The sequence below is a fragment of the Trichosurus vulpecula genome, chromosome 4 (assembly GCF_011100635.1).
Source record: "Trichosurus vulpecula isolate mTriVul1 chromosome 4, mTriVul1.pri, whole genome shotgun sequence".
Lineage (NCBI taxonomy): Eukaryota > Metazoa > Chordata > Mammalia > Diprotodontia > Phalangeridae > Trichosurus > Trichosurus vulpecula.
The window spans coordinates 140,868,248-140,892,431 of NC_050576.1; the positions used below are offsets into that span (position 1 = coordinate 140,868,248).

Genomic DNA, 24,184 nt, shown 5'->3' on the forward strand with positions numbered 1-24,184 from the left:
GACAAAATTAGAAAACAAAAGGAAATATATTTTGCCTTCAGAGGAAGACTGAAGTTCTCTTACCAATATGGTTCATTGACAGCCTGAGAAATAGTGAAAATAAATGACCAGAAACTCAGACTCCTTCACAAATGCCTTTGTTGCACAAGAAGAGCTACCTTTGAAGTCAAAAGGAGTTCAAGACATTCAATGTATGGAAGGGACCAGGATGGGATGAATATTTTTGGATTAATAAACTAAAACAGAAAAAAAAATCTGAGAAAATCTGTTACTTGATGCTTTCCTCACTGAGGATCAACTTAACAGACACTAAAGGAGCAAATCAAGTAATGAAAATAAAGCAGTTTTTATAAAGAACAATGTAACTGGCATACATCCTTACTGCATAACTTTTTTTTTCCCTGTTCAAAAGAAAAATAGCATCTCGATTACTTTAAGAATGGAATTTTATTGTTTGTGTCTCAGTAATAACTGAATGAATACACACACACATACATATTTTTTAAGTTCGAGTCTACATTTGCTCTTTGCTCTTTTTTCATAGCTTGTTTCAAGACCATTAGTGAACATCAAATCTAAAGTAGTTGTTGCCACGAAAATCTTAATTTGGTTTTGAAAATAAATCTAACCAGACAAAATTAATTGAAACAGATAAGAATAAAAATCTAGTTATGTCAAAAGGGCCAAACTAAAAACATAAAAAACCCATTTGGGGATTGCTACTTTCTAATAATGTTCTTTTAACTGTAGGTGGTCTTAAAGACAAAAGTCTGTTAGGCTTAAGAAAGATAAAGTCAAATAGTTCACACAAAATTCTATATAGAAGAAAATATCAGGTAAATTCAATAGAGAATAATGGGAGCCTCAATAAAGTTCACAACACTTCCTAAACACCCAGAATTCATAAGCTGTTTGAAAGACATTATTTTCAAACCTAATAATTCTAATGTTTTGGAATTACTCCAATACTTCCTAATAATTCCCTGGGGCACAGAAGATAGATGGATAGACATGCATTTCCATCCTGCTTTTGACTCTTCCATGCAAATCATTTAATCTCTTTGAGCTTCAGTCAAATGTTTAGGATTATAGGTTATAAAAGTTACCTAACTGCACTGGCAGAGAGGTAGCTTCCAAACAGGAATCTCTCACATCAATTAAATAATTTTCTGGATCCTTGACCCCCAAAACACTTCACATTTGAAAACTCCAATTTCCCATCACTTCAAGATAACTCTAAAGAATATCAGTAGAAGCATCCTGACTCTTCCCAAGCTTTGTGAGAATACATTTCCACAGAATGTATTTTAAAATCTTAAATACCACATATGCTTTTAAATGTCTTCATTCAAGGTGAACAGAAAGAGAAGGCTTGTGTCACCTTATTTCCTCCCTGAATGGTTAGGCTCAAGTACTCTTAATTTATAAGATGATCAATAACCAAGTTAAAAAATGAAGAGCTATTGGCTAACCAGCTTCACATTCTATGTGCTTTTTCACAGATGCAATTGTAGTAGTATTGAGATGATTAAAGAATGGACATAAGATCTTGAAAAATATCAACATCAATGCCCTCGGGGTTTCAATAACAAAGAGAATGAGGAAAATAAGGGTAAGACTAAGTAAGGATACTAAGATAATCCTAAAATAGGTTAAATTAAAAATACATGTGCTGAAATTCAGCCATAAGACTAGTATGGATCAATATGGCAGGGTACTTCATAAATGATATGAAAAAAATTTTTTCAGTCATGTCTGACCCTTTCATGACTCCATTTGGGGTTTTCTTGGCAAAGACACTGGAGTGGTTTGCCATTTCTTCTCCATCTCATTTTACAGATGAGGAAACTGAGGCAAACAGGGTTAAGTGACTTGCCCAGTGTCACACAGCTAGTAAGTATCTGAGGACAGATTTGAATTCAGGAAGATGAGTCTTCTGGACTGCAGGCCTAGAACTCTATTCACTGTGCCACATAGCTACCCAAGTGAAAAAAAATGTGATGGCTCAAAATATTGGATTATAACTGAACATAAAAAAACAAGAAAAGTAGAAAAATCCCAGACAGATTACATAGAAAAGATATTTTGGAGAATTAATGCCTTTCTATGGTGTTGCTCAGAGACATGCAATTCAGCAACCAAAAAGCATCTCAGCCCATTTTAGCTGTAGATCAGAAAAAAATATTATATCATTATTAAATGTTTTGATCAAAGACAGCAAAATCAGATAACAGAATAGTTTTTATTCTTCTTCATTTTGATGAGGTAATTTTCCACTTATAAAATAGCATTTCTCTTTCAAAAGAGAAGTTGGACCAAAAGAGATGAGGTGATCCAGGCATATCAGATGTTAATGTCCGCACAGGCTACCAACAACATGCCTGGAAACCTAGGGCTAGGGTGGGGTCATTAAGCAAGTCAGTCAAGTCACCCTAACCTATTTAAAAAGGGTGCAAAGAAAATGCTTAAAAAGGTAAAAAGAATCAACCCATACCAATCATAGATTTCAGTTTTTACTACTCTAGTCAAAATTCCTTTCTAAAAGCTATTTAAGCCTGGCTGAAAAATCATTCTTACCTGATAATCTTGGGGGGGGGATGCATTGGTGGGGACACAGTTTGATGACATTAGAACATTTTATAATAAACATTTTAACCTCTGACTCAGTACCCCTAAACCTCTGTTGGAGAGATGTAGCTTTGTACCAGGACTAGAGGTTTGTGGGTGAGTGGGAGTTGAGATAAGGATATTCACATAACGGGACCCCCCCATGTATGCTTACACTAGCTTAAAAGGTTGAAACACAGGGAGGAGAAAATTATTAAGGGTTATTTTCTCCAACAGAGACCTTCATATCAATTGTTTACTGTGTTTTGGCAGCTGGCAATGAGAATTTCTTTGAAGAATAGGCCCATTACCCCATTAGGAAAGCATGGTTGAATTTCAACACACACCAATTTACCTACTATGCTCTTTGGGTCATGGTAAGGCTATGAAAACTTCCTGTTCATTCTTCTATATGACATATCTAGCATTCATAGCCTTTTCCCCTCCACTCACAGTCATCCTGCTCTTATCCAAGCCCTTGTCAACTTACACTTGGATTACTGCAATGGCCTTCTAACTTGTATCTTTCCCCCCTCCAATATTCTCCCAATTTGAAAAAAGTGATTTTTCCAGAAGTTCAGATCTATGTCACTCCCCAACCCTTTCAAATCAATAAATTTCAGTGCATTCCTATTATCTCTAGAATCAAATACAAATACCTCTGTTTGACATTTAAAACTCTTTATCACCTGGCCCATCCTACTTTTCCAGCCTTATTTCATATTACTTCCTGTTGAAGATCTAAGCCCAGCCCGGGCTGGGGGTTCTTGGGGAAGGAGTAGTGCGGGTCTGACAGAGCTGGCATCTCCCCCCCAAACGTGGAACATAGAACTCGTTAGTCTACAAGCAGTCATACCCCACTGAAAAACTCAAGGGTCAAGTTAGTCGGTTGGGAATATGGCCAGGCAGCGAAAGCACACCCAGATTCAGTCTCAGACTTTGGATTCTTTCTTTGGTGACAAAGAAGACATATTTGATAAAGCCAAATAATTGCATCATTGTTCCTCCCACGGGGCAGGCCATCTCATCTCAGCACCTTTACACTGGATGTTCTCCTTGCCTGGAAAACACCCTTTCCTCATGTATGCCTCTTGGAATTCCTAGATTCTGTCAAGACTCAAGTCAAGTATTACTTTCTGCAGGATGCATTTCTTATTCTCCCTAGTTACTAAAGCCTCTACTTCACCCAAGGCTACCTTGTATTTATTTAGCAGAAGTTCCCAAACTTATTTGGCCTACTGCTCCCTTTTCAAAAAAAAATTACTCAGCACCCTTCTGGAAATCTACTTTCTTTAACGCTTTAACTTTTTAAATTTGCATCATTTCACAAAATATATAATTTTTTAAAATGATGCATCTTTTTTTAATTTAAATTTATTTATTTAACATATTTGGTTTTCAGCATTGATTTTCACAACAGTTTGAATTACAAATTTTCTCCCCATTTCTACCCTCCCCCCACTCCAAGATGGCATATATTCTGGTTGCCCTGTTCCCCAGTCAGCCCTCCCCTCTATCACCCCCCTCCCCTCTCATCCCCCTTTCCCTTCCTTTCTTGTAGGGCAAGATAAATTTCTACGTCCCATTGCCTGTGTATCTTATTTTTTAGTTGCATGCAAAAACTTTTTTTTTGTTTTTGAACATGTGTTTTTAAAACTTTGAGTTCCAAATTCTCTTCCCTCTTCCCTTCCCACCCGCCCTCCCTAAGAAGTCAAGCAATTCAACCTAGGCCACACATGTATCATTATGTATAACCCTTCCACAATACTCATGTTGTGAAAGGCTGACTACATTTTGCTCCTTCCCAAACCATCCCGCTTTATTGAATTTTCTCCCTTGACCATGTCCCCTTTCCAAAGTGTTTGTTTTGATTACCTTCACCCCCATCTGCCCTCCACTCCATCATCCCCCCCCTTTTATTTTTTTTTATCTTCCTCCCTCTTCTTTCCTGTGGGGTAAGATACCCAACTGAGTACGTATGGTATTCCCTCCTCAGGACAAATCTGATGAGAGCAAGGTTCACTCATTCCCCCCCTCACCTGCCCTCTCCCCTCCTCCCACAGAACTGCTTCCTCTTGCCACCTTTATGCGAGATAATCCACCCCATTCTATCTCTCCCTATCTCCCTCTCTCAGTATGTTGCTCTCTCATCCCTTAATTTCATTTTATTTCTTTTAGATATCTTCCCTTCATCTTCAACTCACCCTGTGTCTGCTCTCTCTTTTACATATATATATATATATATATATAAACAAACACATATATATATATACATATATACACATACATACATATACACATAGATATATACATACATACACATTCACTTATATACATATATATACATAAACATATATATATATACATGCATATTCCCTTCAACTACCCTAATACTGAGGTCTCATGAATCATACACTTCATCTTTCCATGTAGGAATGTAAACAAAACAGTTCAACTTTAGTAAGTCCCTTGCAATTTCTGTTTCTTGATTACCTTTTCATGCTTCTCTTGATTCTTGTGTTCGAATGTCAAATTTTCTATTCAGTTCTGGTCTTTTCACTGAGAAAGTTTGAAAGTCCTCTATTTTATTGAAAATCCATATTTTGCCTTGGAACATGATACTCAGTTTTGCTGGGTAGGTGATTCTAGGTTTTAATCCTAGCTCCATTGACCTCTGGAATATCGTATTCCAAGCCCTTTGATCTCTTAATGTAGAAGCTGCCAGATCTTGGGTTATTCTGATTGGGTTTCCACAATACTCAAATTGTTTCTTTCTGGCTGCTTGCAGTATTTTCTCCTTGATCTGGGAGCTCTGGAATTTGGCGACAATATTCCTAGGAGATTTCTTTTTGGGATCTATTTGAGGAGGCGATCGATGGATTCTTTCAATTTCTATTTTGCCCTGTGGCTCTAGAATATCAGGGCAGTTCTCCTTGATAATTTCTTGAAAGATGGTATCTAGGCTCTTTTTTTGATCATGGCTTTCAGGTAGTCCAATAATTTTTAAATTATCTCTCCTGGATCTATTTTCCAGGTCAGTGGTTTTTCCAAGGAGATATTTCACATTGTCTTCCATTTTTTCATTCCTTTGGTTCTGTTTTATAATATCCTGATTTCTCATAAAGTCACTAGCTTCCACTTGCTCCAATCTAATTTTTAAAGTAGTATTTTCTTCAGTGGTCTTTTGGACCTCCTTTTCCATTTGGCTAATTCTGCCTTTCAAGGCATTCTTCTCCTCATTGGCTTTTTGGAGCTCTTTTGCCATTTGAGTTAGTCTGTTTTTTAAGGTGTTGTTTTCTTCAGTGTATTTTTCAGTATTTTTTTGGGTCTCCTTTAGCAAGTCATTGACTTGTTTTTCATGGTTTTCTCGCATCCTTCTCATTTCTCTTCCCATTTTTTCCTCTACTTCTCTAACTTGCTTTTCCAAATTCTTTTTGAGCTCTTCTATGGCCTGGGGCCAGTTCATGTTTTTCTTGGAGGCTTTTGTTGTAGGCTCTATGACTTTGTTGTCTTCTTTAGGCTGTATGTTTTGGTCTTCTTTGTCACCAAAGAAAGAATCCAAAGTCTGAGACTGAATCTGGGTGTGCTTTCGCTGCCTGGCCATATTCCCAACCAACTAAGTTGACCCTTGAGTTTTTCAGTGGGGTATGACTGCTTGTAGACTAACGAATTCTATGTTCCACGTTTGGGGGGGAGGTGCCAGCTCTGTCAGACTTGCACTACTCCTTCCCCAAGAACCCCCAGCCTGGGCTGGGCTTAGATCTTCAACAGGCTGTGCACTCCTGCTCTGATCTGCCACTTAATTCCTCCCACCAGGTGGGCCTGGGGCCAGAAGCAGCAGCAACTGTAGCTGCCCCACCTCCGCTGCCCCCGGGGCTGGAAGCTGAACCTTGAACTCCTTCCACTCCCGCAGCTTTTCCCACTAACCTTCTCCACAGTGTTTGGTGTTTGTGGGTCGAGGGGTCTGGTAACTGCTGCAGCTCACATATTCAGGGCGCTGGGGCCCCATCCGCCCGACTCCAAGTTTGGTTGTTCCACGCCGCTCAGGCTGGGCTCTGCTCCACTCCGTTCCCAGCTCCCAGCTCCCAGCTCCCAGCTCCCAGCTCCCAGCTCCGTGTGGGATAGACCTCACCCAGAGACCATCCAGGCTATCCTGGGCTGGAGCCCTGCTTCCCTCTGCTGTTCTGTGGGTTCTGCCGTTCTAGAATTGGTTCAGAGCCATTTTTTATAGGTTTTTGGAGGGACTCGGTATGGAGCTCACTCTAGTCCCTGCTTACCAGCCGCCATCTTGGCTCCGCCCCTCAAAATGATGCATCCTAAATTGAAATTTGTGGGTTTTTTTCCTGCATTGAAATTTTGATCATTGCGTCATGTAACCATAAAGTATCGTATTGTAAACAAATCATTGCACACACACATATTCCTGCTGATGCATGTTGGACTTTCGGACAATGCACCAGATGCTGACCTGTCAAATTTTGTTTGCTAAAACCTGTGGGGGGACTTGACCTCTGATGGGTTATAAATTGTATTTTGTGTTTATTTGGAAGATAATTTAACCACTACAACTTTAACTGTTATAGATGAAACATGTATGAATGGTTTTTCAAATTTTTTCTTCTCTTCTTTCCTTATGCTTCCACAGCTCTCTTACTTTTATTCAAAGCCCCCCCAATGGTAACACCCAAATCTACTCCCATCCCCTGGGTCATTCCAGCACCCCTCAGGGGGCAGTATCACCCACTTTGGGAACCTCTGCTTACGATGTTATATTTAGAGACCTACAAATTTTTTTGCAGATATTGTTTCCCTCATTGGAGGGAAACAAGTTCCTTGAGGTTAGAGACTGTTTAGCTTTTGTTTTTGTAAAGCTATTGCCTAATATCATGTCTGAGCACATCAAGTGATAAATAAATGTATGTTAATTGGCTGAAGTACAGTAATGATCGCATTAACATTTTGTTCCACAACTCCTATAGACAAATCAAAATGTACTTTCTAGAATACTTTGTATCTGTTTATAGGACAATAATTTTGCATAAAAATCAAGCACAGAACTCAACTCCAAGAGAAGTTACTGCTAACCTTCATGGTACACAGTCAAGAGGTGAACCTGGCTTATTAAAAGAAACTATAAGAAAAAAAACTATAAGAGAACACTACATAAATTAAACCCTAAAAACATGAGTCATGAATGTTAACAGTGCTGAGATAAGAGTCTGTCACAATTCTAAGGTTCTTAAATTCAGTTTTAAATTCTTCTTTATTGTATAGATGGGGTAGCCTATTCCTCTCTACTCATAATGAATCAAATAACATTGAAATGGATATGTACCTTAAGAAGCACCTAATCCAATGTCTTCATTGTAACAAATGAAGAGACAGGGACAAAGGGCTCTTAAATACCCAAAAGACGGTTAGCTAATGGCAGAGCCCAGACTAGTATCTGAGTGTTTGGGATCTCATGTAGAACTCTTTCATTCTTTTTCACTAAAAAATATAATAACAATGATAATATGAAATAGATAAGCTCAAAGGGGAACTCAAAAGGCCCTCCATGAGCTACATCCACATGAACTCAGCCAACGTCATCAAAAAGCACTGAATATTGATAGAGCCACACAGAACTGTTCACAGAAAAAGAGGGATTCATGATAGTAACACAAATCATTGCACTTAACACAATATTAGTGAAAAGTTATCCTTAGGATGACTAAGACTGATAAATCAATGAAGATTATACAAGGAAATGGCAGAAACTGTGCAAACTACCTCTAAAGATTACAAATTTTTTGACAAAATAAAGATGATAAAAATTTGGCACCAACTGAAAACCTGTAAAAACATGATCAAATAGCTAGAATGACAAACTATACAACTGATGTCTGCTGTCCTTTATAAAGTAACATATGCCAAATCCCATATTATAACTACAGACCCCTAAATATCTCTGAGAATTCAACAAGTAAACTGTGCTAGAACTGGAACATCTTCACATACAAAACTATTTCCCACAATCACCTGTTCACAACATCAATTCAAAAACTTAAGAACACTAAAGTGAATGAAAAACTTTCAAAGTATAGAATTCAAAAGGAAGCAATCAAAACCATGTGTAGACAAGAATAGGTATATATTCTCTCGTCCATCTTGTTTCCTACTGGAGCTGTCTCAAAAATACACTCACAAACCTTATACAAGAAACCTAACATTCCAATACTTTTATTCAATTACAAATGGGCACTATTTTATCTATCTGGGTGATAATTCACAGAATATTAAATATAAAAGGCTAAAAATAGTAGGATAGTGACTGGCCCCTGGATGGCTCCTACCTGAGCTATGTTGAAGAGGATTAAAATAATGAGATATTAATAATAATAATAATAATAATAGATGATACATATAGCGCTTTAAATTTTGCAAGGCACTTTACATATATTATCTGATTTGTACCTTACAATGGCCTCGTGGAACAGATAACACAGCTATCAAAACTTTTCCTGGTGAAAAATATAGTAATTTATTCCAGTCCAATGAAAATAGGCACTGAAAAGTTGAACAATTCAACCACTTCAGGGGATTCTTTATTTGCACTAATTGAGATCTAGCTATATATTCAATGATTGTTGTCCCTTCATAGTAGTTCCATTATTGCTGCTCTTTCTCAAATAGTTCTTAGTATTCCTGTAAATGCTTGAGGCATATTATGACAAATATCATTTGTTTTAGAGAATATATTTAATTTTTGGAAAGAGTAAAAAGTCAACTACATACATATTTGTCAATAAGAAGAATGATCAAGCTACGTAATCCTCTTTTTGTTTAAAAGGATGGTGTGATTACAAGTTATAAGGCTGTTTCCAGACAGTTCTGAGACTGAGCTTTTTGTGTAGATCATAAAGTAATCCTTGATATAATTTAAAGAATTCCAAAAAATTTTGAGCAATGATGGCAAAATTCAAGTATGGATATGGATCCAATGTGACTCATTAGAAGGAAAAACTTCTTGAAGGAATCTTTCTTTCTTCCTTTCTTCCTTCCTTCCTTTCCTTTTCTTTCTTCCTTCCTTCCTTCCTTCCTTCCTTCCTTGCACTGGGACAGAGATGGGCAGCTATAATAATTGACATTCTTTTTTTTTTTTTGGAGTGCGGAAGGCAGGGCAATTGGGGTGAAGTGACTTGCCCAAAGTCACACAGCCAGTAAATGTGTCAAGTGTCTGAGGCCGTATTTGAACTCAGGTCCTCCTAACTCCAGGGCTGATGCTCTACTCACTGTGCCACTTAGCTGCCCCAATAAGTGACATTCTTGAAGAATTTTCATTACTTTCAACTGCATTGCAGCCAGCTCAACTAACACCAGGAAAGCACAATAATTAATCAAATGCCCCATCAGAATTTTGGAAAATTTAAAGACTGATATTGAAAAGCATGAATCTCAAGTCGAAGACTTTTTGTCAAAGGTCATATAGCCAGCATATGTCAGAAGCAGGATGTGTCTGAGGTTAGATACGAACCTAGTTCTTCTTCTCTCCTGGGACACCACTACCATGCCAGTGTTACCTCCCTGTTCAGTGACTCCCTTTCTCTTTCAGAATGAAACCTAAAATCCTCTCTTTGGTATTCAAAGCCCTTTATAACCTGCCTCCTTCCTACATTTTCAGTCTTCTTATACCTTATTTCTCCCAATATACTCTATGTTGAACTGACACTACTAATTTGCTACTCCTCAAGCAAAACATTTCACCTCCGGACTCTGAGCACTTCTCCTGGCAGCCTCCTTTTCCCCAGGCTTTGAATTCTCTCACTACTCATTTCTATCTTTCCCCTTCCTTGGTTTCCTTCAAGTCCCAGCTAAAACCCCACCTCCACAAGAAGCCTTTCCCTGCACCACCTTAATGTTAATGCCTTCATTCTATTATCTCCAGTTTGTCTTGTAGCTTTTTACATAATTATTTGCATGTCGTCTACCTGTTGGCTCACCCATTAGACTGTATGTTCCTTGAGTTCAGAGGGTGTTGATTTTTACTCTGCATCTTTAGCACCTCGCATAAAGTGTGTGGTCCATAGTAGGTTCTTTATATATCATTGACTGATTGACTCTGGAGGGTTCTGATGCCAAGCAAACAGAAGAATTTGGGAGACCTTACCATCTTATACAGTAACTCTGCTGGGGACATTATCTATGACTATTTTAGTCACCCTTGCCAGGAAACATCTCCCTGTTTTATGCCTTGCCTAATATTAATAAGCAAATTAGCTGCAAACAATGCTGGATGTATTTTATTATCTGTAAAAGTATGTATATGATCTAAGCACATGCCTTAGAACTAGCTTGTTGAAGATGGTCCTTTAAGGTTCTTTTTTAATCTATTGAATTAATTTAATCCCTCTCCCCCTCCTCCCCCACTTTTAAACTTTAGATTTAGGTGATATAAGGAGCTCTAGTAAAGAAATTCCCCATACCAATGAAGATCACCTAACAAATATTAAGTGCCTACTATTTACCAGGTACTGGAGATACAAATACAAAGAATTAAATAATCCCTACTTATAATGAGTAACCCTGTTTGCCTCAGTTTCCTCATCTATAAAATGAGCTGGAGAAAGAAATGACAAACCACCCTGGTATCTTTGCCAAGAAAACTCCAAATGGGGTCACAAAGAGTCAGACATGATTGAAAAATGACTCAACAACAATTTGTAAGGAGAGAGGGGAGAAAAGGGAAGGAAAAAGAAAGGTAGATATACATATATGTGTGTATGTGTATATGTACATACATATACAATGTGCCTATTACATGCCAGGCACTGTGCTAAGTGCTTTTCTTTAAACAAATATTAACTCATTTGATCCTTACAACAATAACGCAGGTAACTGCTATCGTTATCCCCCATATTACATTCCAGGAAACTGAGACAAACATATTAACATATTAAGTGACCTTCTCAGGGTCACACAGCTAGTAAGTATCTGAGGCTGATTTTGAACTCAGCTCTTCCGGACTCCAATTCTGATGCTCCTTCCACTGTGCCAAGTAGGTGCCTCAATGAGCTGTTAGCTCTATCATCTGAGTGAACTGAGTGGGACACTGGGAGGTAAAATGTTTTGCCAAAGGTGATATAGCTAGTGTATTTCAGAAGTAGGATGTGTCAGAGGTTAGATATGAACCTGGGTCATCATGCTTCTAAGGCTAGTTTTCTAATTATTAATGCCATGCTGCCTCTTAAAATAAAATTGCTGAATGAAAAAAAAGAATATTTTATTAATTGAATTGTTGACGAAGAGGAGGAGGAGGAGAAGGAGGAAGAATGGTAGTACTAGTATTAACAGCCAGCCTTTTAAGGTTTGCAAAGAACTGTATATCATTTTGTCCTCACTTAATTCTCATTTTATAGATGTAGAAACTAAGGAAGACAGGGGTAAGTGACTCACCTAGGCTCACACACCTATTAAGTATCTGAGTCTGGGTTTGAACTTGGATCTTCCTGACTCTAGGTCCAACATTCTATCCACTGCCCCACTCATATACTCATCGTAGATATCCTTGAGATTATGGAATGTAAGTTCCTCCAGTAGAATATAAGATTCTTGAGAGCAGGGATGTGTTTCTCTTTGGTCTTTGTATTCCTCCCTACCTAGCACAGTGCCTGTCACATAGTAGGTGTTTTTTAATCAGCTTGTTGTTAATAACTAGCATTTTTATACAGCAACTGAAGGTTTGCCACACACTTTATGTACAATGAATTCATGTGATCTTGACGACAACTCCGTGAGGTAGATGGTATGGTTATTCCATTTTACAGATGTGGAAACTGAGATTGAAAGAGGTCAAATGATTTGCACAAGGTCACACAGTAAGTTTCTCAGGCACAATTTGAACTCACGTCTTTCTGACTTTAAGTCTCACTTTGTTTACACTGCATCATCTAGCTGTTTCAATAAATGTTTGTTAAGCTGAAATGAATTATATCTTCCATAAAAGATTTTTCTAGCTCTTTTCTCTCGGCCTGGACGGCGGCAGCATGGGTAAGTGCCGTGGTCTTCGTACTGCTTGAAAACTCCGAAGCCACAGGAGAGACCAAAAGTGGCATGACAAACAATACAAGAAAGCTCATTTGGGCACTGCCTTGAAGGCCAACCCGTTTGGAGGAGGATCTCATGCCAAAGGGATTGTCTTGGAAAAAGTTGGTGTGGAAGCCAAACAGCCCAATTCTGCCATCAGGAAGTGTGTGAGAGTCCAGCTGATTAAGAATGGCAAAAAAATCACTGCCTTTGTTCCCAATGATGGCTGCTTGAACTTTATTGAGGAAAATGATGAAGTCTTGGTTGCTGGATTTGGTCGAAAAGGTCATGCTGTTGGTGATATTCCTGGAGTCCGATTCAAGGTTGTGAAAGTTGCAAATGTTTCTCTTCTGGCCTTGTACAAAGGCAAGAAGGAAAGACCAAGATCATAAAAATTGTATGATGTCTTTGTCATAGTAAAAAAGTTTTCATGTAAAAAAAAAGATTTTTCTAGAGATGAGAAGGTAGGCAAATGAGTGATTGATGCTGTCTGGATCACCTTTTAGTCAGTGGTAAAATTGTTTGATTGTTCCCCCCTTGATTGCCATCTTCCCTTCTTTCACCTATCTTGAGGATCACTTCATCAATGCCCTCAGACTCATGTCACCACCAGCATGGGCCTCGTCTGTAAATACTCAGTCTGCTCCAGCTGCTCGTCCAGGCTTTCTGTCCTTTCTTTTCACTTCCACTTTCACACGCAGCACATTGAGGACAGAGGTGTCAGGGTCCAAATGTGGTGGTTCTGCTGTCATTGAAGAAAACAGAAATGTTGACAGATTGTTTCCACTTTTTCATCTGTTTGCTGTCGTCATTCAAATGTCATCTTTCAATGCTCTTGGGATGATCTGGTTTAACTGATGCCAAGCTTTCTTGTAGATCCATATCCTCATGGTCTCATGAAGTAACACTGCTCATAATCTTCCCCTTCCTTCCACATTATATTTTGCAAATGAGTTTCTACTTTTGAATCAAAATTGCAATGTAATGCAGTCCAACCAGAATTACATTTTAGAAGATTAAGAACTGTCTAACAGATTTATCCCTTATGGAAAACTCAAATCATATGTAGACAACTTTAGATACAAATATGGACTTGGGTGTTCATGTAGAAATGGGATTTATGAATCAAAAATAGTTGAGATTAATAGCCCCAAAATGATCTTGCTCATTATTATTATTACTATTTCTGGACTAATTCACACAATGGGATGAAATCCTCTTTTTTGGTTTGGAATATTTTGGGTGCTGAATCCTTCTGTGATTAAAAAATAATCTCTAAACCCAGAAAGATTTAAATAGCACCATTCCTACAATAAAAGTGATAGGATTCTGAAGAGATCAAAAATGTGAAAAAATAAGAAAAATAATTTGGGGAACTCGTCTGTTGGCTTCAATTTTGGTGGATATGGTATCGAGACATAAAACGACATGGCACAATTGGAAAAAAAAACCCTGGAGACCTGAGGTCTAGTTATGATTCTTCCAATAACAAACATTGAGCAGGCCTCTTCCATCTCTTGCTCCTAGTTATCTCATCTGTAAAATGTGGGAGTTGGACTAGATGTCAGACAGACACTTCTTATATTTTAACACTAAATGGCTGCATTTTTAGTCACTTTATGGTAATGTTTTGTTTTCTTCTACCAAAATGACTTGGAGTCCAGCAAAAGATTTTACTTATCAATAAATATTTCATTGAAACATAGGCTTCTATTAGATACTTTATAGATGCAAACATTTCTTTAATTCAAAATGATACAACTAAAGGAACCATTAAGGCAACTAGGGAAGAATTTTCACAAGAACTTCCATGCCTAGTTCTGGTAATGTAATTATTTGACTCTCTGTACATGTTGAATTGATTTAAGTCATGTGGCAAATACTATAATTTCTACCCTAGAATGATACTGGTACAGAAGTTATCACTTGACATGACTGCATCACGAAGGGCTGTTGACAGTCAGGAGAGATCAAAAGCAGATCGGGTTGCTTAACAAACTATACGTCACTGAATTCAGAAAGACAAGGCTGAGAGCCCTAGAGAGTTACAAAACCTGGAGGCAATTGTAGGAGCAAACACAGTGGGTGCATTAATAAAATCCTAAACTGGGCTTCAGCCTTCCTTGTGTTAAAATGTCTGGTACATAACACATTAATCCTTGGCCCTCTACCTTTGCATAAAACAATCTAAGTGTCTATGGAGAAAACTGAAAGATGATAGACTCGAGATAGTATGATTCAAAATCAGGTATTGTGTCCTTATAATCTGTATATATCTTTCACTGTAATTTCCATTTCCTTATTTAAAAATACGATTTACTTTTCAAGAATATGATGAAGACATGCAATTTACTTAAATGTCCATAGATACAGTTACTAAACTTATTCCACAGAAAGAATTTATATAACTTCTAAAACATGAAAAAAATAATCCATAAACAGCAATTAAGGGAAAAATATTTAGCCAAGGGCTAAATCTATACTTCCACAAATGTGTTCATTATTGTGATGTTCTGACAAAAATTTCTCTGTGCATTCCCTTCAAAATTCCAGAAAGCTATGAAATAAATTTTTTAAAAGTTTTTTTTTCCTTGAGAAAATAGAGACCACTGAAACGATGAGACTGTGCCTTGTGGTGGGATGGGATGATGAGAACAGAAGAAATAAAGAAGGTAGAAATGCTCAGTCTATTTTTAGTTTCTGTTTTCTCTATCAAAGAGAATAATCTTTGGACCAGAAAAACTAGAACAAAAATGGCTCACTGGGAATGGAAACCCAGGCTAAGCAGGATGATAGTAAGAACATTTAACTGCTCTGGATAATTTCAATTTCCCAGGCACATAAAAAGTACATTTTGTCAGATTTGATTCCTGTGCTACTGTCAACCATTTCTGAATCATTATGGAGAATGGAAAACAAGTATTATCTAAACAGGATAGGCCAAATGCTGTCCCAGTTTTTTTTTTTTATTTTAATGGGGGGAGGAAGAGAATAGAGCTTGTAAACTATAGATCAGTGAGCTTAACTATTATTATTGGGGAAAAAAATTCTAGAATTTATTATTAGAGAAATGACTAGTAAATATCTAGAAAATAGAGTGGTTATAGCAAGAAGCCAATGAGCATAGTTTCATTAAGAACAAGTCATTTTATACTAATGACTTTCTTTTATGACAGAGTGATTAGATAAGTATATCAGGGTATTATTTAGATACAGTTTACTTTGATTTTAACATATTTTTTGATAGTCTCTCATGGTATCCTTATGGAAAAGATGAAGAAACATGATTAGGAAATAATATAGATAAGTTGGTTGGATAGGTAGACCTAAAGAATAATTGTTAATAGTTGAAGTCTACTTGGAAGGATATCTGTGGTGTAGTTCCCTAGGGAAACGCCCTTGGTCTCATGCAATTTAAACTTTTTATTACATGTAAATTCAAGTGAAGGCATAGATGGCAAGCCTACCAAATTTTCTAATGACAAAATTTGGGAGGTATAGCTAACAGATCAAATGACAGGGTCATGATTCAATCAATCCCAATCAATCAATTAACATTTATTAAGCAGCTACTATGTAGCAGACACTGGATAAAAAAACACTTTAGAGCCTAGAATATTGGGAAAAATCTTAAGTCTTACATCTGATTTCAAGCTATTAATTAAACAAGAAAAAAGTGCAGGAGGTAAGATGAGGTGGTAGTTCTTACACAGAAAAAAAAAGATTTAGGCTTCTTAGTTACCTGGAAACTCAATCTGGGCCAATTCTATATGACATAGTATCAAGAAAGGTAATGAAACTTGCTCTACATTAAAACTGAAATGGTAGCCTTACAGTGTATTATTTAATTGTTTTATAATTCTGTCAAATGTCAACTTAATTAAAAAAATCAGTCAACATTTATTATACACATCATTTTCTCTGCTGAGAATACAAAAATTAAAAATGAAATAGTCTCGTCTTTTCTGTTCAGGACTTTGTAATCAATCTGGGGATATGTTATACATCTACAAATGAGCATACAAAAGGGAGAAACACTAAAGTATTCTAATACTATTTAGGAAGGGCTAGTTCACTTGGAGCTTGGAGAGAGGGAGAGGGAAGATTCCAGAAGACTTCTTGGAGGAAGTTAACAACTGATTTACACTTTGAAAGAATAGGTAGAGATGAGGAAGAAAGATGTTACAGTCATTGACATGGTAGTCTATTCAAAGATATGGAGATAGGTGATTACAGGATGAAATTAAAACACAGAAAATAGTCCAGTTTTGTTAGAATTCTGCCAAAAAGTAACCCTGAGTAAGGCCACATAAGCAGATTGAAAACATCATATCTCAAGCTAACATCCAGTATATAGCAAGGTGTCTGGCAAAGGAGAATCTCTTAACAAACACTTGTTGAGTAAAAAGTTTGCACTGGATCTTAGAGCTTATTCTCACATTTCTATGAGATCTTCTTGTGATGTTTTAATCTAATGCCCTGTGACCTCTTTCTTAGCTTCATGGCAACACAAAAGGCATTTATAGACAAGAGTGGAGGCAACAAATAGAGGACTAGTAGGCCTTGAGTAAGGAAGACCTGGTTTAAATCTGGTCTCAGGCACTTATTAGCTAAAGTGACCCTGGGCAAGTCACTTGAGCTCTGTCTGCCTCAATTTTCTCAGCTGTAAAGTGGGGCTAATAATAGCTCCTATTTTGCAGGGTTGTTGTGAGGATCAAATGAGATGATATTTGTAAAGTGCTTGGCATAGTGCCTAGCACACTGTAGGCACTTAATAAATGCTTGTGCTCTTGCACACACATGTAATTTCTCCACCAAAGTCCAACTTTAGTGTTTCATTTTGTCATGAGGTTGACTAGATACTATGTGAATGGTTCATAACTCTGGCAGATCCTACTAAACCAGAAAAGTTTCAAGTATAAGTCTGGAAATGGATTGGATTTTTCACTTTTAAGCAGGAGTTTAACTCGTTTCTAAGAGTCAGTCTAATGATGACTTTTTTTCCTGCTTCAGTAACTTAGGCCTCTTCTGATATATATAATTGTTGTCTGTGCTCCATCTAAACTGGGCCACATCATATTCCCCCAAATCAGAATTCTACCTCTCGTTTCTCTGCCTTTCCACAGGCTTTCCCTCATGCCTGGATGTATTCCTTTGGTTCTATTTCTAAGAATCCCTTACTAGATTTAAAGAGCACTTCATGGGAAACTTTTCCAGACCAATCCAAAAACATTTATTAAGTGTTTGTGATGTGCCTGACCCTGTGCTCAGCACTGCAGATATAAATTAAAAAAAAAAAAGACAAAAAAGCACAGTCACTACCTTCGAGCAGCACAGATTCTACTGGAGAAAGCTAGAGACAATGGAGTACAAGGAGAGTCTGAAGTACCTTCAAAGTGAACGTCAACTCAACAAGCACTCATTAAATGCCTACCATGAGCCCAGCACTATGCTAAGGATACAAAGGGGATACAGAGAATGGAAAAATATTCGCTTCTCTCAAGGAGCTTACAGTCTAAAGGTGGAGACTACATGTAAACAACTATGTACAAACAAGCTAGATGCAGAATAAATTGGAGATTATCAACCGAAGGAAAACACTAGAATTAACAGGGATCAGGAAAGGACTCTTTGCGATTTTCACTGAGACTCGACATAAGCCAGAGCATCTAAGAGATGGAGATAAGGAAGGAGAGAATTCCAGACGTGGGGGATAGACAACCAGTACCAAAGGCACACAGATGCGAAGTTGAATCTGAGCAACAAATAAACCAAATATCACTGAATATCCATAGAGTATATGGAAGAGAGTGAAGTGTGAGGACATGAGAAAAGTTAGGAAGGAGCCAAGGAGTGAAGAGACTTAAGTATAAAAAATTTTATTTTTGTATCCATTCATTCATTTTTAATTTTGGAACCAAGAGGGATCCACTATAGCTTATTGAGCAGTAGGGTGACATGATCAGAATCACAATCTAGGAAAATCCCTAAGTCAAAGGAAGAGAGACTAATGAAAAGGCTTTTTCAATAGTCCAGGGGAGAGAGAGGTGACAAGAGCTTGTCTCAGAGTGGTGACTGATGCCTCGAATTGTTAATGCATTCCCCTTCCTCAAATTATTGTGCATTTTTGTGTTTGTTCATAACTCCTCCATAGTTTATGACATTACACGAATCAAAGGATAGAGAGCTGTACCTGGAATGAGGACAACCTGAGTTCAAATCCTTCCTCAAACACTTGCTAGCTGCGTGACCCTTGGCGAGTCCCTCAGGCCTGCTCCATTTCCTTATCTGTAAAAAGGAGCTAACAATAGCAACTACCTTCTAGGGTTGTTGTGAGGACCAAATGAGGTATTTGTAGAGTGCTTTTCAAACTTTAAGGTATTATGAAAATATTCACTATAATTATTATTATGGTAATATTGAAATATTGACATATCTTTGAGAGCAGGGAATATGTTTTTGCTTTTGGTCTTTGTATATGTTGCATCTAGCAGAGTGCCTAAAACACAGTGAGTACTTAATCTGTCTACTGAAATAAATTTGAATACCTACACTAATACAATCACTCATTCTTGAAGCATTTCAGCATATGAAAATTGAATGGGGGGAAGGGACATTCAGAGTGGTAGGTGATGTGTAACCGACTGAATAGGAAAAGAAAGAATGGGCTCAATGCCTACCCTGAAGACACCATATTAAGTCATTTGTTATAGAGATAAACATACAGTTCTGCTATCAAATCATGCAACTGTAGCTTTGAAACCTTGTCCCTGATAGGTGAATTGTGAATGTAAATCTGGCTCAGCACTGAAATCATGATGTTTCATTATGATTCTAGCAACACTTCAGTAATGTTTACATAATTTCAAAGAGCTAAAAGCACCATAAAAGGAAATATGTTTTTCCCCTAGAATGCCCAGAAATATGATTTTTGACTTGCCTGCTTTATTTTGTTTTTTGAAAGTTTATTTAGGGAAAAGCAATGAATGACTATTGTTTTCTCTAAGGAGAGGCATTTAGTCAGTTTATCCAATAGTTATATATTTTGGATGCAAACTGTCAATCAGTAAAGATTAGTATGAGATGAGCAAGGCATTGTTTTAGGCACTATCCATCTATAGAAGAAGCTCAGTCAAAATAAGTAATGATCATTATGCTTAATATTTAAAGCCCAATCTATGTATTTGTCCCAGTTTTTTAATGCAACAATTCTTAAAATTTTTTTTTCCCACCATCTTTATGTCATTGTCAGCTTAATATCTAGCTCCTCTACCTATACCTATTGAGATATGGCATTGCCAATAATATCAGATCTGTTCTATCTAGATCTCTGATTTGTGTAGTTAGACCAAAGCTTAAGAAATAAATAGGATAAAGACAGTTGCCTCAGTTGAACAGAAACCAAAACTCTTGGCAAGAACCTCTGCTGGGAGTACTTGTTTTTGTCTGAATGCTGCTTTTAATTCAAAAAGTTCTTTGGGAGAAATCTACAAAACCTTCAACTCTTTCATTTTAAAAATGCAATAATAGCCTAGATTGCCAATAACCTACTGGGTCTATGTGTATGACTTTTTTTTGACTAAATGCATAAAAGAAGAGAGTTTGGTTCCATAAAAAGTCACATAATTCAGAAACTACAAATGTTGGGAGTTAGGAGGGGAGAGAATGTTTATAAAATTTATAGGAAGAAATAAATATAACACAAAATCCCAAAGAGATGTGGCATATTGTTGACCATGTCAGTGAAAACAAGACTAGAAAAATGCTGAAGAAATGTAATACCACCCATATATTCCAGGTTATATTCAAGAAGTATTTTGTTAGATACCTAGATTTGTTTGTTTTGGTTTTAGACACATAGAAGAGTAAGCATAATAGCTATTTTTTTTGGTCAGAGAAGCATAGTTAAACTACCCAAGGCAAAGGCTATAAAAAATTAATATGTTCTTCACATCACGTTGAAAAAGTTTCCTTTGTCCATAAGCAAGGTGAAACTACATAGATGGATTGCATTGTATTTTGTTACCTCGCAAATCTTTCTTCAATTTTCGAAGGTCTTTCTGAAAGTCTTCAAACTTCATCTGAGAGGCCTGAAAGAGGTCCTGGGGTTCTGGCAGTGGAAAAACACATTGTTCTTTTCCAGCATCCTGACAAACAAGTGGGGGGGGGAATGATTTTTTGAAAGAATGACCATCCACAGGCATAGAGTCAGAGTAAATTTGGCTGTGTACATAGAAATTACAGTCACTCACCTGATCGAAATTTCGAAGATAATATGAAACAATGTACGACAAAAGACTTCGGCTGTTGTCCTAGGCAGAAAGATAAAAATGAGTAAAGGTGGTTTAAATTTTACTCACTAATTTTTTAAAAAAAATTCTAGACAACAACCTATATATGATGACATTTTAAATGAAAAGTGAAATTGTATAAGACAAAATGTCTTTCTGTACCTAAGAGGTTTAACTGCTTCAGGAAAGATTATCTATTTAACATTCTTCCTCAATTAATCAGACCACTGTCAAAATTGGTTAAGGGTGATGTTTCAACTGTAAACATTCTCCTGTTTTTGTTTGTTTGTTTATTTCCTAAATCACACATGTAACTTAGCATTCCTTAGAGGTAAGCTATTTTTAATGTTGAAATGTATGACTTCTGTCTTATTTGAAAGAATTTAAAATTTACCGGACCCTATGTCCAGTGGTACAAACTATATAACCACCTGTGGGTTTGTGACTCAGTTCACAGATAAGAGAAATCATAAATGAACCCCTCTCCCCAAGAAAAAAAAGAATAAAATGATTTAAAAATAATTTGGCCTTTATGGAAATCATTTTAGATGATAAGTTATTATATAAACCACCCATTCTGGCAGACTCTTAGGAATTTGTACATATAACATAATGAATAATGCATCATGAGTTCTGCAGAAATCTCAGGCTTAAGAGGCTACTTTTCTGTTGTTTTTGTCATATTCATATAGGGACTGATTTGGCTCTAGAAATTGTATGCATTGCTCATTATTGCTACCACATCTGAATCAAAACCATGCGATATAAATATTGTGAATGACATTTAGACTTTACCTACTTTAAACTAAATCCCCCAAGATAAGCTGCACATGCTCCTGGACTTTCTAATTGTTATGATTTTAGCTCCTGGTTAGAGGTTTATTTTTATTTTTGTTTTAAATATTATTCTTCTCTCTTCATACCCCTCCCCTACTACTTTAGCTATTTCCTAATCCAGACTTTTCACCCTAAAATTTGCTTTCAAGTGATCGAAGTGACTTTCACTTATCATTTTTGGTTTGTGGCTCTATTAACTCTATTAACATGAACCTGCTAATTAGGTTGAAATCAGTCAACAACATATTTAGCAGAGGCTTGTTGTTCATACTAGCCTCTATAATTCTGAGACAGTATCTCGGAATTAGGAAGGCCCAGATTCAAATGTTATCTCAGATACTTGCTAGGTGTGTGACCCCAGGAATGTCACTTAGCCTTTCTGAGACTAGGATTCTTCATGAAATGGGGCTAATAATCTACCACATAGCATTGTTCTGAGGATTATATAAGAAAGGTGTCCTAATAATCGTAGTACAGCTTTAAGCTTTAACAACTTAAGACTTAGTTTTAAGTGTTAATTACATGAGATTACACAAGGTATCCCAATAGTCTTAGTGCAGTTTTAAGGTTTAATAACTTAAAACTTATTGTTAAGCTTTAATAACTTAAAACTTATGTTAAGCTTTAATAACTTAAAAATACACTAAGACTTTTGGGACAAGCTGTGTAATCTCATATAATCCTCATAACAATACTATGTGGTATATTATTATCACCATTTCATGAAGAATCCCAGGATCAAGAAGGCTAAGTGGCATTCCTAGGGTCACACAGCTAGCAAGTATCTTTAATAGCTGTATAACTTAATAAAGTAGATTTGATAACTTAAAACTGTACTGACTTTTAGAATATCCTATATAAATAAAATACTTTGTAAACCTTAAAGTGTTACATAAAATGATCTAGAAATAGCAGTAGCAAAAATAATTCTAATATTCTAATTTTCTCTAAGAAGATATAAAAACATCCAGGAATAAACACAATTATTTCTAACTTAGCAAGGACACCAAAACAATTTTGTAACTTATGTCAGGTCATACAAAAAGTTAAATTACTTCTTGTTCCATGACTGAATGCTGATTTCTCAATGTAGACCATATTTTGAATTTGAATCAATGGGATCTGCCTTTGGAGAACTGACTGAAACATGACCCTTAAATAGAAAGAAAATGGAAGATATTCTCTTACTCATGTTCGTAACCTCTTTAAGAATCTGTTAAGGTTCCATATTAAAAATTAGCAGAAACCTAATCTGGTACTATTTATAGGTCCTTAATCATTTGGAAATAATATTTCTATTCATCAATTCAATAGGGAAATAGTAGATGGAAAATTTTGCTCCCCTTTTAAAAATTTCCCTAATAATCTATGTGTTTAAAACTGTACTTCTATTGGTAAATAATGTTGAATTATTCCTGTACCAGAAGTCACAATAAAAATTTACAGGCTACAAATGTAATAGGTTACAGGTAGAACTCTACCAAAAATATAAATCATATGAAGTTGAATATTCAATAACTAATAGAAAAAAGTTTAGAAATTTGCTGCTTTTAGCAAAAAGTCAACAACTTTTTAGTGGAAAATAATAGGAACAAAATACTATTTTTTAATTTTGATATATAGCTGTTCCAATCCTTTGACAGTCTTTCTAATATTTCATAATTTCCTCACCATTAGCACCACAGCAAGTACATACATATAACCAGATTCCTAAAATATTCTGCTAATATCCTAAATATCCTAAAATATCTGCTAAATGCTTGTTGTTCTAATTTTTTTAACCTCTTCACCAATTTCTTTTCTTAGCAGTTTCATATAGGTAATGACAGTGATTAGATTTAAGGATTCATAAGATTTTGAACTAGAAACATTTGAGAGATCATCTATTCTGGGCATCAGGGAGAGATAATTGTACTGGTATGGCTAGATCTATTTTCTACTTTAATTATTTTACTTCCTTTAGAATAATTTATTTTAGATTCTTCCTAATTTTTTAAGTACTTGAACCTATTGTTCCCCACTGGTTAGCATCTAAATAATTAATTTAAATAGAAAAAATAGCTACTGGCTATTTTATCCTAGGAAAATTCCTTCAGATTTCTGATTTAGACATTTTTTCCATACTGCAGATGGTCTTTGGCATATATAGAATTGGACAAGAAATCAAGAAAGAAAGATGTAGTTCTAGCTGAAGTCATAGTCATCAAGGAGGACATAGGATTAATGGTTACTTATTTAAAGAAACATTTTAATACTCAAAACACATACACACAAAAATGAACATTTCTTTTACTTAGGTATATTTTGGTTTCAAGATATAAAGAAACAATTATTACAAAGGACACATACTGAAACTCCTTATTACTAACAAAATAATCTCATCT

The 24,184-nt window shown here is 36.3% G+C and overlaps 1 protein-coding gene and 1 pseudogene across 1 annotated transcript in view; one reads left to right on the forward strand and one right to left on the reverse strand.

Annotated features, from left to right (window-relative positions):
* Window positions 1-24,184, reverse strand: part of FMN2 (formin 2) — a 478,670-nt gene that overhangs the window by 128,787 nt on the left and 325,699 nt on the right. The window contains exons 13-14 of the mRNA XM_036757134.1: window positions 20,925-20,984; window positions 20,699-20,819 (exon numbers count right to left, since the gene is read on the reverse strand). Of these exons, the coding sequence (XP_036613029.1) occupies window positions 20,699-20,819; window positions 20,925-20,984 (181 nt within the window). The remainder of the gene's footprint in view (window positions 1-20,698; window positions 20,820-20,924; window positions 20,985-24,184) is intronic.
* Window positions 12,633-13,115, forward strand: LOC118848296 (annotated as a pseudogene).